The 14,029-nt window shown below is 38.9% G+C and overlaps 1 protein-coding gene across 1 annotated transcript in view; it reads left to right on the top strand.

Annotated features, from left to right (window-relative positions):
- Positions 1-11,051, top strand: part of LOC120024514 (scavenger receptor class A member 5-like) — a 66,786-nt gene extending 55,735 nt beyond the window's left edge. Inside the window, exons 8-9 of the mRNA XM_038968784.1 lie at positions 2,615-2,803; positions 8,325-11,051. Coding sequence (XP_038824712.1) covers positions 2,615-2,803; positions 8,325-8,458 — 323 coding nt within the window. The 3' untranslated portion in view covers positions 8,459-11,051. The remainder of the gene's footprint in view (positions 1-2,614; positions 2,804-8,324) is intronic.
- The last annotated feature ends 2,978 nt before the right edge of the window (positions 11,052-14,029 follow it).

Raw genomic sequence — 14,029 nt, 5'->3', positions numbered from 1 at the left:
TATCAGAGTAATCCCTAATGGCAAAATGAAAGTTCCGGCTACATGTCTGTAGCAGACACGTTTTCAATCTGCCAGATTCTTGGCATGTCTCAGGCCAAGAGTAGAGCAGAGCTCAGGCTCAACATCTGCAACACATTATTGAGATGTTCCTGTGTTCTTCTCGAGTCTATCCTCCAGATTCATATTCAGCCATTTGGAGCCCGACGTTATTAATCTCTTATTAAGGTAAATAAAGGCTAGTTGAGTCAGAGTACATTTTCCAATGAGAGGTACTAATCGTTTTCAACGCCTTCTCCTGCGTTGAACAAAAACGTGACGTTTTGCTTTGTTTTATTTTCACAGTAATGGAAAAATAACAAAATTGACAAAGTTAAAGATGTTTGGCTTGTTGCTCCATATCGGATGGATTTATTAGTCTACATGAAAATGACAAACAATGCTTTAAACAAACTTATTGAAAAAAAGCATGTGTTCACTAATTAAAGACAATAACCATGCTGGGCCCGGTTTCCTACAAGCATTTTAATACTAAGTTCATTGTTAGAACCTTCGTAAGAGCATCATTAAATCTCTGAGATGATTCCCAAAACCATCATTATTAACGTTGCACTTAAACGCTCATAATCCAACACCTGGCTCAGACCATTCGTAGAACTGTTAAGTGGGCTCCCGAGTGGCGCAGCGGTCTAAGACACTGCATCTCAGTGCTAGAGGCGTCACTACAGACCCTGGTTCGATTCCAGGTTGTATCACAACTGGCCGTGATTAGGAGTCCCGTAGGGCAGTGCACAATTGGCCCAGCGTCGTCTGGGTTAGGGTTTGGCCGGGGTAGGCCGTCATTGTAAATAAGAATTTGTTCTTAACTGATTTGCCTAGTTAAATAAAAGTTAAATAAATCATTAAAAGCGCATCGTTAAATGCTTTTTCGCCCTCAGAATATCTCCGCTAATCATAGAATCACATGGTTTATCCGTCTCTCTGTGACCGCCGATAACTTCAAAACAAAGTTGACTACAAATACAAAGTTGCCAATGTCTTTGCAATTGATACAAACAAGAGACGTATAAAAAGATGCTTCAAATGAAACCAAGCCATGGTAAAAATTGTTAGAATTATAGGAAATTAGCTAGTGCCATGCTCTTATGAACTGAACCACGTACAGGATCACTACAATACATACGCAAGTACAATACTGTAGTGCTGGCCATCCAGTCACGTATGCTCACGCACAACACGGCAATCACCACAATGCATTACTGTAAAATACAATACACGATTACAATACAGGTGGAAGATGTACGTATGATATTTTTGTATATTTTCTATTAGGATCCCCATTAGCTGACGTCAATGGTGACAGCTAGTCTTACTGGGGTCCGACACATAACCAAAATTACATTACAGACAAAATACTTTACAATTTATTGCCATCCCCATCAGCGAACCACCCTCCTTCAGGCCATGGATGAGGCATACAATGATTTCAATCCAGACCTATGTTAGGCTTAGATTCGCAATGCCCCCAAAAAAAATTCACAGGTGCATGAACAATGAGGATATTTTTCTGCGACTTTAATGAAAACCTATGGACAAATGATCAAGACAAGGCTCAAATTAGTCCCTGTTAAACAATTTTTCTTTCTTTCATTTATTTTTTTGATTACATTGTGAAAGATGCCTTCAATGATCACACCTTTGATCACACATGGGATAGAAATTATGGAATTGTGATGTTTAGTCATTTTTAATGGGAAGTGCTAGTGTAATACTTAATGTGAAAACAGTGTAATGTACTGTAGCATACTACATTCAAAGGACAATTATGAATCATGTATCTTACATTTTTTTCTGTTGGATTAACTGGTTGTTAAAAGAACTACTGTTTTATTTATTTTTTGCTTTGGTACTATGTTCACAAGTATGTGTTGAATTTTCTAAACTCCAAACTGGTAACATTTGTAACACAGCCAGTCTTACATTCAAAACCTTTCATTGTGCATTCATTTTGTTTGTAGACATCTTTCACCAAATATAAGTTTAATGTGAAATATAATGAATACATTGGTTTAAGAGCAATTGGGTTAAGTAATAGTACAAGTAATAGTACTCTTTAACAAAAGATAAAAGAATCATATCAAAAGTAATGTGAGAATTGCATTGTGAAAGGCAATTACTTTATATGAACATGTATTGCAATGTGAAACATGTATTTCTAGATGAAACACTGATTAAGTTTGGTGAAAAAGTGACTGTATGATTTTGTGTGTTATACTTAATCAATTGAAAATGTGCTTAAAGTTTTGAAACAAGTGCTTTTTGATTATCTGTTTTGAGTTTTGTACTAACAGTTGTGAAAATGTACAACATACTTGAGGAAATTGCACCAAAGCGATAAAAATGTACAAGATGTAATTATGTTGTGTTTTGGTGATTAAACCAACGTGTGGTGAAAGATGTCTACAAACAAAATGAATGCACAAAACTAATACACTGAGTCAAGCCATCTCAACCTTATCTGTGGTCTATGAACCCCTCAGCATCCCTTGTCTAACCACCAGTCTCGCTCTCCTGCTGTGTGTGTGTGTGTGCGTGCGTGTGCATGTGTATGTTTCAGTGGACGAGACACTGGTGAGACTGGTGAATGGATCAGGCCCTCACGAGGGGAGAGTGGAGGTGTTCTATGAGAGGCGCTGGGGAACGGTGTGTGACGACGTCTGGGACAAGAAGGACGGTGACGTGGTCTGCAGGATGCTTGGCTACACAGGGGCCTTCGAGATCCATAAAACAGGCCGGTTTGGACAAGGTAACCCAGCTAGCACATTTGGTTCCTTGGAAGTTGTGGGAATGTAAGTTTAGCTTTACTTTACTTTACTGACTTCATTGTCCCCATGGGGAAATTTTGTTGCAGTGTCATGTACACGTTTAAAGTGGCGTTTAAGTACAAAACAAATTGACAATACAACTTTCATAACAGTTACAGTACATACCAATAAAAAGAGACTAGCCTGCTGGCCTTACTGAGTCGATAGGAACATTAGCCCGAGCTATTTCGGAGGGATATCACACCTGGCACAATTGATTGTCTAGCTCTGTTTTTCCTGCCGAGGGTGCCCTATACCTGCGTTCAGAGGGGGGAAGTTCAAAGTCCGGGTACACGGGGTGGCTTGGGTCTAAAATTATTTTGATTTTTGGTTTCCCATTAGTTCTTAGAACGAAGCCATACGTTTCCTGAACAGTAAAACTGAAGGTTTTTAATCGTTCTGAGAACAGATGTAAAAATGTTGCCTGTTCCTGGAACGTACATTTTTAGTTTGCAGGGAGGTTCTGATAACGTTTTACTATAGTCCCCTGAAAGTTTTCCTCTGAGGTTTTATTAACGTTCTGAGAATGGAAAAGATAGGATACTTTGAGGTTTTTGAATAACTTCCTTAAAACTTTCACTGAATGTTTCAATAAGACTTTATAACACTGCTAGATTAGTTTGGTTTAACTGTTTTGAACTCCAAGCACAGATAGGACACATGGAAATTAATTTGCTTAGGCATTAATCATGCAAAAACATTTCTTTATTATTGTGGCATGGCATCAGTGAGATTCAAACCTTTGATCTTCTGCTCTCTAACCATGGAATTAGCTCACTGTGCCACCAGGATGGAGCTAACATCAGGAGTTGTAACAGAAATTATTTTCCCATCGTTTCATTCTGAACAAAATCATTATTATTTTTGTTGCGTTCCACTGTTCCGACCTGCAAAATAAAGTTTTGAACTGGTTCAAACCCCCCAAAAGTACCTGTTTATATCGTATATCGTTTATATTGTTGCATTATTTGTGGGACAAAAACAATATGCCTGGAACATAAAACAATGTCATTAACTAGTTACCATGCTTTTAAAATAATGGTTCTGTTCCGGAACAGTATAGATCACTTTCGTTCCCATTTCTGATTCTGTTCATCAAATGTTTTTGTTCTTTTCAGCTTTTCTGTTCTGTTCCCAGAAATGGTTCCAACCCCTGGTTAGCATGCCATGTTTTCTTTACTCATACAAAGCAATTCATTTTAGTCTATTCAAACAGACCCCATTTCATAGGAAACAAGCTCTCATTCAGATCAGGGTCATTTAGTGGACCTGAACACAAGAGAGGATAGAGAGAGTTTTGTTGACGCTGAGAAAGGAATGTATATGTTTTTAAATAACATTCTTAGATGGTTCCTTGAATGTTATTAATGTTTTCTTGTGGTTTTTACATTTTACAGAAAGGTTTTTTCATGTTCTGAGAACATTACTTTAAATAGCATCATGGGGAAACCGACAGAGAACATTATGCTAAATACTGAAATTCCCATTGAGGAACGTTGTTTCTTAACGTTCTCAGAACAAATTGAGAACGGAACATTACTTTAAATAGAACCATGAGGAAACCTGGTGAAAACGTTATGCTTAAATATTGAAATTCCCACAGGAGAACGTTGTTTCTTAATGTTCATTGAACTATTTGAGAACATTCCCACTGTCAAGCCAGTTGGAGAACATTCCTAGAACTGTAATGTAATCAAATGTAAACATGTTTGAACTTTTAGGAAACGTTCTGTTAAAGTAATGAAATACCAAGAAAATAACGGTATTTTGTCAAGTTCCTTAAATGTGCTGAAAATGTTCCAACGCCAAACAACTATCCTGCACAATTCCCAGAACATTGTGGGAAGGTTGTATGCAAAATAACCATAGGACAACCACACTCTCACCAAGCTCTAAGAAACATATGGTTCTCAGAACATTATGTGCTAGCTGGGAAGCCACTTTGCAGTTTATCTCCATCTAGTTAGGAACTAACTACAGTACAGACTGTGATAAATGTGTTTCAGGGAGTAGGATTATGATTTTTATCATTTGTTTTTGTAATTGTACTTTTTTATGGTGGGTATTAGTGCACACAGCAGTAGAATACTACTGAGATTCATATAAGTTTATATGGAAAAATAGTAGGAGCCAGATGCCATCAAAAAAGTCCCAGTGGTAATATCTGTTTCCTCTATGACCTTTTTTCAACAACTATCATTACATCACACACACACACACACACACACACACACACACACACACACACACACACACACACACACACACACACACACACACACACACACACACACACACACACACACACACACACACACACACACACACCTCTGTTAGGTCCAATCAACATATTATGGTGTATTAATATTATTTGTTTCTGGGAATACTAATTCCAAGAGCCATGCTTTAAAATGTATTATAATTCACATTGGCTTTTGAGGGCGTATGTTATTTGAGGACGAATGAAATAATTGTAAATATGTCTTTCATAGACCCCATTTGTGAAGCTACATTTAGTCAAATGTTTCCAGTTTATTTACTCTTGACAAATATCTTTGATGTGATATATCTATAATTAAGTTACAGACGACATTGTACATCACTGCATGGTCAGTCCAATAAATAATTCTGAAACGAAGTGTTAAGATCTGGGGTAAACCAGTTTAGGAGGCATGTCTTGTTAAAATAAACCCAACAGTGATGCATCAGCCTCTGAAAATCTGTGCTGAATGTACACTATACTATACCGGCCCTGGCCAAGTTTTCTTTTCAAGTTTGCTTCATGTTCATGCTGCACTCAAGATGTTTCAGTTATTCAATGTAATGTAGTTGGTTGTGCTACGACTTGGAGTCGCCACTTTAGCACTTTATGGTGCTAAATGTGGTAGAAAGACCTTTGAGCAGAACTCTGATCATACACACTGTGTTCGCCAACATTCGAAAGGGAAAATATTGCTCACACTTAAAGTTCAAAATGTTTCTGTGAACAAACGGATAGAGTAGATAGACAGTAGGCCAGGCCTTCGTGATTGTGGTCCGTCCTCGACAATACCGTTGGTCATAAAGTGTATGGAAAACAATATGGTATGATATTTACTTACACATCCTGTTCTTAAACATGAGAGGGACAGGACTCATTTGAACATTAGGGATACTACTTCTTTGGAGCCAAGACACACAACGATAGATAAAATTGCTGAAATTGAGACATTACTACCAAACAACACAAAGAATTCTCATTACAGACTTCTATTTATACGTTATATCAGACCAGCCCTGACGTTAAACAGTTTGATGGTCTAGTCTGCTGGCTCCAACTAGAGCAGGATATATTGATATTATATTGGCCTCTAATGGTCTTTCATCAAGTCTGTCTATGAATCCTCTCACCCGTACACAGCCTCTGATTGGTCTATGGAAGGAGGCCCTCATGCATATCTGTAAACTCTCAGCATAGAGTAAAATAAATGAACGTCTGATTCAGGTTTATAAAAACCATATTGTGCTTTTTGTGCTTGTTATTTTGTCAGCATTCAAATATAACCCTGAAGAAATCGGATTCAAATGTGGAGTAAGACAGACATGCTTATGTAACTTTGTGGGAACCTTTGTTGGGACAGAGACATTCATATGACATATTGCATCTTAAAAACATATATTATGTGGATTGGTTTGATATACTGTATATTAGACCTTGTTGTTATAGATCAAACCAAGTTGGGTTTTGTTAGGCATATATTTAAGATCCTATGTCTTTGATTTATGTTAGTGAACTTCTCAAACCTGCTTATTTGGCAAGTAAGGTAATTTAGATCCCAAAAAGAGCACAGTGGTAGAACAATAGACAGAGTGTAAAACCATCCAGCCCTCAAGCACACAAATGCATTCCTATCAGATTTACATACTGATTGATGACGTGACCTTTCTTCTCAAAGCGCATGATGAATTCATTGTCCCAAGTCTACCATTGTAACTCCAAACTCATCATGAACAATGGAATTCCTAAGGTGCATTTATACATTGTATATTCATTTTGCACCTCATTCTTCAGACAGCTACAATTTATTAAGCCATCTTGGAGATCTTGACTGGGTCTTGAAATAATTTTAATTTGGATCAAGAAGCAGGCGCTGGGGGGTGGTGTCATGTTTGTTTGTCGGCCTCCCAGCTCTGTCTTCAATGTAATTGATACAACAATAAACCCAGTTTCAGACAGAGGTTCCATGCCAGAGGTCCTCTCTGGTGGTGCTTAGCTACCCTAGCTGATGCCTGTGGACGGGAGAGAGGAGAGGCTTGCTCCAGTCTCCAGAACCTCTGTGTTTGTGGAGACACGGCGTGCTCTCATCCCTCTGCCAGATATCTGCCTCACATTAATGCTTCCAAGAGCTCTCAGAGGAGACTGGTGTGATGAATTACTCAGCAGACTGAGGGGCTAGGAGAGCTAGGAGAGGAGACTAAGTATGGCCAGACCATACTCTGCTATCACAGTCTCTTCACTTCAGATAAAGGCTGTGATTTGAGAGAAAGAATAGAACATCAGAGCCTGATACTTGGCTGCCCCCATGCAACTCTCTTTTTAACATCAGCTGTCAGAGCAGCTTACCGATCACTGTACCTGTACATAGCCAATCTGTAAATAGCACCCCCAACTACCTCACCCCCATATTATTACTTACCCTCTTGCTGTTTTGCACCCCAGTATCTCTACTTGCACATCATCATCTGTACATCCATCACCCCAGTGTTAATGCTAAATTGTAATTATTTCGCCTCTATGGCTTATTTATTGCCTACTTCCCTACTCTTCTACATTTTTGCACACACTGTACATAGATTTTTTCTATTGTGTTATTGACTGTACGTTTGTTTATGTGTAACTCTGTGTTGTTTGATTTTGTCGCACTGCTTTGCTTTATCTTGGCCCGGTCGCAGTTGTAAATGAGAACTTGTTCTCAACTGGCCTACCTGGTTAAATAAAGGTGAAATAAAAAAATATTTTACATTTTTTTACATTTTAGTCATTTAGCAGACGCTCTTATCCAGAGCGACTTACAGTAGAGTGCATACATTTTATTACATTTTTACATACTGAGACAAGGATATCCCTACCGGCCAAACCCTCCCTAACCCGGACGACACTATGCCAATTGTGCGTCGCCCCACGGACCTCCCGGTTGCGGCCGGCTGCGACAGAGCCTGGGCGTGAACCCAGAGACTCTGGTGGCGCAGCTAGCACTGCGATGCAGTGCCCTAGACCACTGCGCCACCCGGCGCATGAAACATTTCATTGAAAAAATCCTCTAAATCCCTCCTTTATAATCTCAGTTGAAAACCATATGTTTCTGTAAGTACTGGAGTGACCTGCACTGTCAGGTAAATCTTGACTAAAGTGTTTCCGCTGTCTCTCTCTCTCTCGCTCTCTGTCATTAATATACAAATATATCTCCCTGTCTATTTCTACAGGTACTGGGCTCATCTGGATGGATGATGTGGCCTGTGTTGGGAATGAGGACACCATCCACCAGTGCAAGTTCTCAGGCTGGGCAAAGACTAACTGTGGGCACGTGGAGGATGCGGGGGTGACATGCAACACCTAACACCCACCATTTTAACTCCCACTCAGTTCAGAGTTCAGTTTTAAACTGCAGAGTTAAATTGCAGATGACAGGCAGCATGAGGTAGAGCAGAGGGGCTGCGTTCTGACGCCCTACACCCACTCACTGCAGGACTAAAGTAAGACAAATTACAGCCCTAGATGGCTTTTTATATTTTGGGAACATTTTTATGAAATGGTAAAACATGCACAACGACTTGAGGTTTATCACAGGAAAAGAAACAGGGAAATATAGATTATTGTGTGAAATAAGCGAAACCAACCGCTGACGTAATACACTTTCAAATGTAAATCAAGTGTTGCCATGAGCATGATATCTTTCATCATAGATTTCTGTAGATGAGCCTAGACAAATATTGCTTTGGGATATGCAAAGATATGTGCTGAGGTACTGAGGACTAGGTTTGATACACTCTGAGCCACATGAATCTGGACTATCTCTCAGTATTTCATTTGGAGCATTGAAGCAGCACCCCTTTAGACATGGTCCTCACTTTCATCCACTGAGGTTCATACTCAGACAAGTGCTATTGAGGTGTTATAGAGTGCTATAGAGCAGTGGAGGTTGGTGGGAGGAGCTATAGGAGGACGGGCTCATTGGAATGGTTGGAATGGAATAAATGGAGCGGCATCGAAGACATCAAACATATGGAAACCAAATTTTTGACTCCATTCCTTTATACCATTCCAGCCATTACAACAAGCCCATAGCTCCTCCCACCAGCCTCCAGTGCTATAGAGTTTTCTGGTTCGAATACCTGAGCTGACAACGTGAAACAGCTGTAGATGTGCCCTTGAGCAAGGCACTTGACCATTTGCTCCAGGGGAGCCATACTACTATTGCTGATCCTGTAAAACAACACATTTCACTGCACCTATCTGGTGTATGTGACAACTGTCAAAGATAACACCTTACCCTCTTTGTATATTTTCACTCAGATTGGGAAAGGTCCTTAAACAGAAAATAAACTATACCAAATATTTTCTATTGGAATTCTTCAGAATTATTTTCATAGAAAGAAATTATTCTTGTTTTGTAGAAATACATATTCCTACAGTATGTGATCATTACTATTATAATCCACTCTCAAATATTCAACTAGAGTGCAGTTAGTCTGTGAACATAAGAGGTAATTTTTGCATGGATCTTCAACTGTTCTGTAAATTCATCACTGTCATGCAATGCCTTTTCAAGTACAAGGGAGCAGCCTGCACACAATTTTGATTTGTATAACTGGGACCACAAACCCAGGTTCCCACTTTAGGAACATACTATCAAATACCAGGATGCTATAATTGCTACAGTATGTGAAGTCGAGATTGGTTGATTTATTATACCATGGTACCCCTGTAAGTCTAACCACCACTTTTATTGGACAAGATTTAATAAGTACTTTTGAGGAGTGTAAATATCTGTTTATCGATTGTGCTGGTCATAACACCCAGTCCACATGAAAAAATACTTCAGTTTACTATAGAATACTACAGCACTTACTATAAAATTCTGTAGTAAACTGTAATACCGTATAATACTATACTACACACTGCAACATCCCTCGATCGTGTGTGGTAGTACTTACTAGAGAATGTTGGAATATACCGTACAATACTATAGTAAATACTACAGTATTATCCGCAACGAAAACACTGTAGTAATTACTACAGTAATGTCCGCCAAAACACTACAGTCGGCAAAAACACAACACTTTTTTTAACTATATTAAATACTACAATATTTAATTAGCATATACCCTGCCCATTCCCCTCGGTTGTCACTAGTTACCACAGCCGCATAGTCATAAGCCCCTCCTATTTCTACAATTTATCTTCCTAAAATGTGATTTTAAACCTAACCGTAACTTTAACCATAACCTTAAACACACTGCTAACCTTATACCTAACCTTAAATTTAGATGAAGAAGCAAAAAAAAAAAAAATTTTTTTACGTTATAGCTTATTTTGACTTTGTGGGTATGGTAACTAATTGGAAAACATTCCCCTCCCCCATATTCCAATTTGTGCCACCCATAAGTGAGAAACCTACATGCCAAGTATAGACCATATATTGTGTTACCTACAGATTATAGAAAAGAACAGAAGTGCTGAATTATCTGTTTAGACCCCAGTCCTAACTACATGCAGGTTATTGAAAATGTGATCTTTATAGTACTTGTCCAGTAGATTTCCTCAAGGACAAAGCCTCTGAGTATGTCAAAGATAATAAAACAAAAACACAATAGAAAATACTACAGTAATCTCTTAAAAAGCACTACATTAAAAACTGTAGTATATACTACAGTTTTATTTTACTACAGTATTTATACTATAGTTAACTGTAAATATACAGTATACTACAGTGAATATTACAGTAAAGTCTTCAAAACACTACAGTGAATACTATAGTATTTATAGTATAGTATTTTTTTCATGTAATATGAAATGTTTAAATAAATACAGTGAATATGTGACAATAATATTTGATATGTTCATTAGATAATACTTTTAACTTGATATTTCTTGCTGATAAAAAAAAGAAATCATGTACTGTTGAAAGAATAAAATGGTATTCATTTGTTTATGTGGACATTTATTTTTATTAAAATGAGGTTAGAGGCAATTCAGTATGAAGCTAAGTAATCCTATCCCATACTATAGCTACAGTAGGGTTTCCCAAACTCGATCCTCGGGACCTCAAGGGTTTTTGCCCTAACACTACACAGCTGATTCAAATTATCAACGCTTGATGATTAGTTGATTATTTGAATCAACTGTATAGTCCAACGGAAAAAGCCAAAACATGCACTCCTTGGGGTCCAGAAGACCGTGTTTAGGAAACCCTGCAGTAGCTACATCAAGAAAACAGGTGAAGATGGAGAGAGGAAGTTGGGTATGGCATCTCTGGATTGACAACTGAGAAACAATTACCTTAAAAGTGGTTCCACATGGAGGACGGATATAGAAATGACTGCTGGAGAATCACCTGATCACCTCAGCATATGGTGAGCCTAGGGCAGGGGAAGGAAACAGTGTTTCTGGAGTGCTGCAGGTACTGCAGGATTTTGTTCCAACTAGGCACCACACCTGATCAACTGAGCTAATTGATCAGTTCAGTGACTGCCTAAATTTAACACACCTGGTCTTCCAGGTCGGTTACATAAAAAACATGAAGTCCCTGCGGCACTCCAGGACTAGGGTTGCCTACCCCTGGCCTAGCGAGAACAAAGACCCTGGATCACGAGTGAGGGGAAAATGCGTTTAATCGACATGTTTGAACTTTTATTGGAGGATTTTTTTTAGCAGGTAATAGCACATATTTCATTTTATCATGTCAAATGTTTGGGTCTTTGGTACACCCAGGTTCATACACTGATTGTGGAAGTCTTTAGCATCTGGTACTGTATCAATCTATTTTCTACCCTCAGTTTTATGACAAACAACACCAAGTTGTTTATTTGAGGTATGACATGAGGACAATATTTGTTAAGAGATATTTCAGTGGAATTCACAGATGGACAAAGGAACCATTGGACTCTTATTCTCTATAGTACCCACAAGGCCTCTCTGGCATCAACATCCATGACTGTCACATTGAGTCAGCTCTGTATGAGGATTTGAAATAACAATCAGTGAATCTATTTACAGTGATTTTGTGCAAGGGGTAGTGGGCTCAATAACTATATCTCTTCAGTGCATTTATGGAAAGAAACCACATTGTTCAGAGCAGGCTCACATCACATAACTCAGAAAGGGCAGTTCCAGCAATCAGCACTGCTTGATGTGTAACTTTTTTTTTTAAATGTATGTTCCAAGGCTGCACTTTGAACTGCTACCCCAGAGCCCTCCAGAACTCCCCCATATTCCCATGAGTATTCTGGACAGGATCATCTCTATAAGAAAGATTTGACAGCCGCTGTTTGCTATTGTAAACTAGCAAGAGTTATTGGTGGCCTTTGGCCTGGATTTCCTGAACAGTCTTCCATCCTGTGTCTGAATGTTCAGATGAAGCTGCTGTTGGAACACACACATTCTGTCGACATGTCCATATACAGAATTGATTAACATATGTACACTGGATATGATCCAAATGAATGTAAAGTTAAACAATAAGCAAGAAATTGTCAAAATGCAGTTGATTATTCAAGTAAAACCATGGACAAATAAACCATGTATACAGAACAACATTTGACATTGAAAACATGCATGAAGTGATTAAATTGTGGATTTCCCCAATTCCACCCAATTTGAGCAGAGCTGAGGACAGCTCTTTCTTCCCCTCCAGAGCGCACACTGAGGTTTGGCCAAGGAACACATGTCTATAAAAACAACCAAAACATGTAGCAACAATGCACTGTCTTCATATTAAACTATGTTTCTACAATATAGTGCTGAAGGAAAGAGGGGAAACAACTAGGGTATTGAAATCCTTCCCACCAGTGATTAAATGGCATGCAGTACCACCTGGAAGGGCAGTATGGCTGGGACATGGTCTGCCCATTGCTATGGTGATGTCTGTATGTATGCACATGTGGAGAAATTGGGTAAGACACGTGTGCCTCAACTGTGCTTGGGATCATTTCAGACACACATGCAGGCTGCAGCAGACATCTGCTCAAATGTGGCTGGTTAAATAACAAATTAAACAGGGGATTTGTCCCTTGATCTGCAGAAAATATGGAAATCTGTTCTGCCACTAGAGTCCAGGGTTCGGGCCCCAAACGTGAAAATGTAAGATAAATAAATGTTTTTTTTTACTTACGTAAACAGTCTGAGAGAGTGCAGAACATTTGCATACCCAAAGCTGTCTTTTCTCCCCTTAGAACACACACCATATCAGTCAAGAAAAAGAGACACATGCAATGAACATAATTGTTGTTTATTTTTTGTTTATAAGAGAGATAAACAACACAGGTTTGACAAGTTGGCTCCGCATGAATCTCACATTTCAGTGCACTACAGTAGGCCTTCATTGATTTGGAATCTGGTGTATTATCGTACCACAGGACCATCCTCCTTGCTCAGCACACCACTGGTGGTCACATCTACCTATTTATAACCTGTGGTCATGACATGCACTATAAGTTTGTAAGATGTTTAATGTAGGCTAAAGCACTTTGGTGCATCTACATATGCCCACAGTCCACACCATAGACTGTGAAGGTCCACACAAACAACATACCTCTCTATTTAGCTCCTAAGCCTGCCCTCTGCTGGTGTAATACATGTACTTTACTTGAATATATATATTTTTTTTTTTTATCAAACCGGAAACATCATTAGCTACATCATGACATTATATTATACACCAAACAGTGTGTCCATGCCACTGACCTGTATTTCAGATAGTTGGTGGGCTCAATCTGAGCAGTGGAGGCTGCTGAGGGGAGGACGGCTCATAATAATGGCTGGAACGGAGCAAATGGGATGGCAAGATACCATTACACTCCAGCCATTGCCACGTGCCTGTTCTCCCAAATTAAGGTGCCACCAACCTCCTGTGGCTCAATCACTGTATATATCTATGGGCTACATATTCAGAGGGGGTGGGTTATAAATG

This window comes from Salvelinus namaycush, chromosome 29 (assembly GCF_016432855.1).
Source record: "Salvelinus namaycush isolate Seneca chromosome 29, SaNama_1.0, whole genome shotgun sequence".
Taxonomy (NCBI): domain Eukaryota; kingdom Metazoa; phylum Chordata; class Actinopteri; order Salmoniformes; family Salmonidae; genus Salvelinus; species Salvelinus namaycush.
The sequence above is the reverse complement of the archived record's forward strand: the minus strand, read 5'-3'. Positions and strand labels throughout refer to the sequence as shown.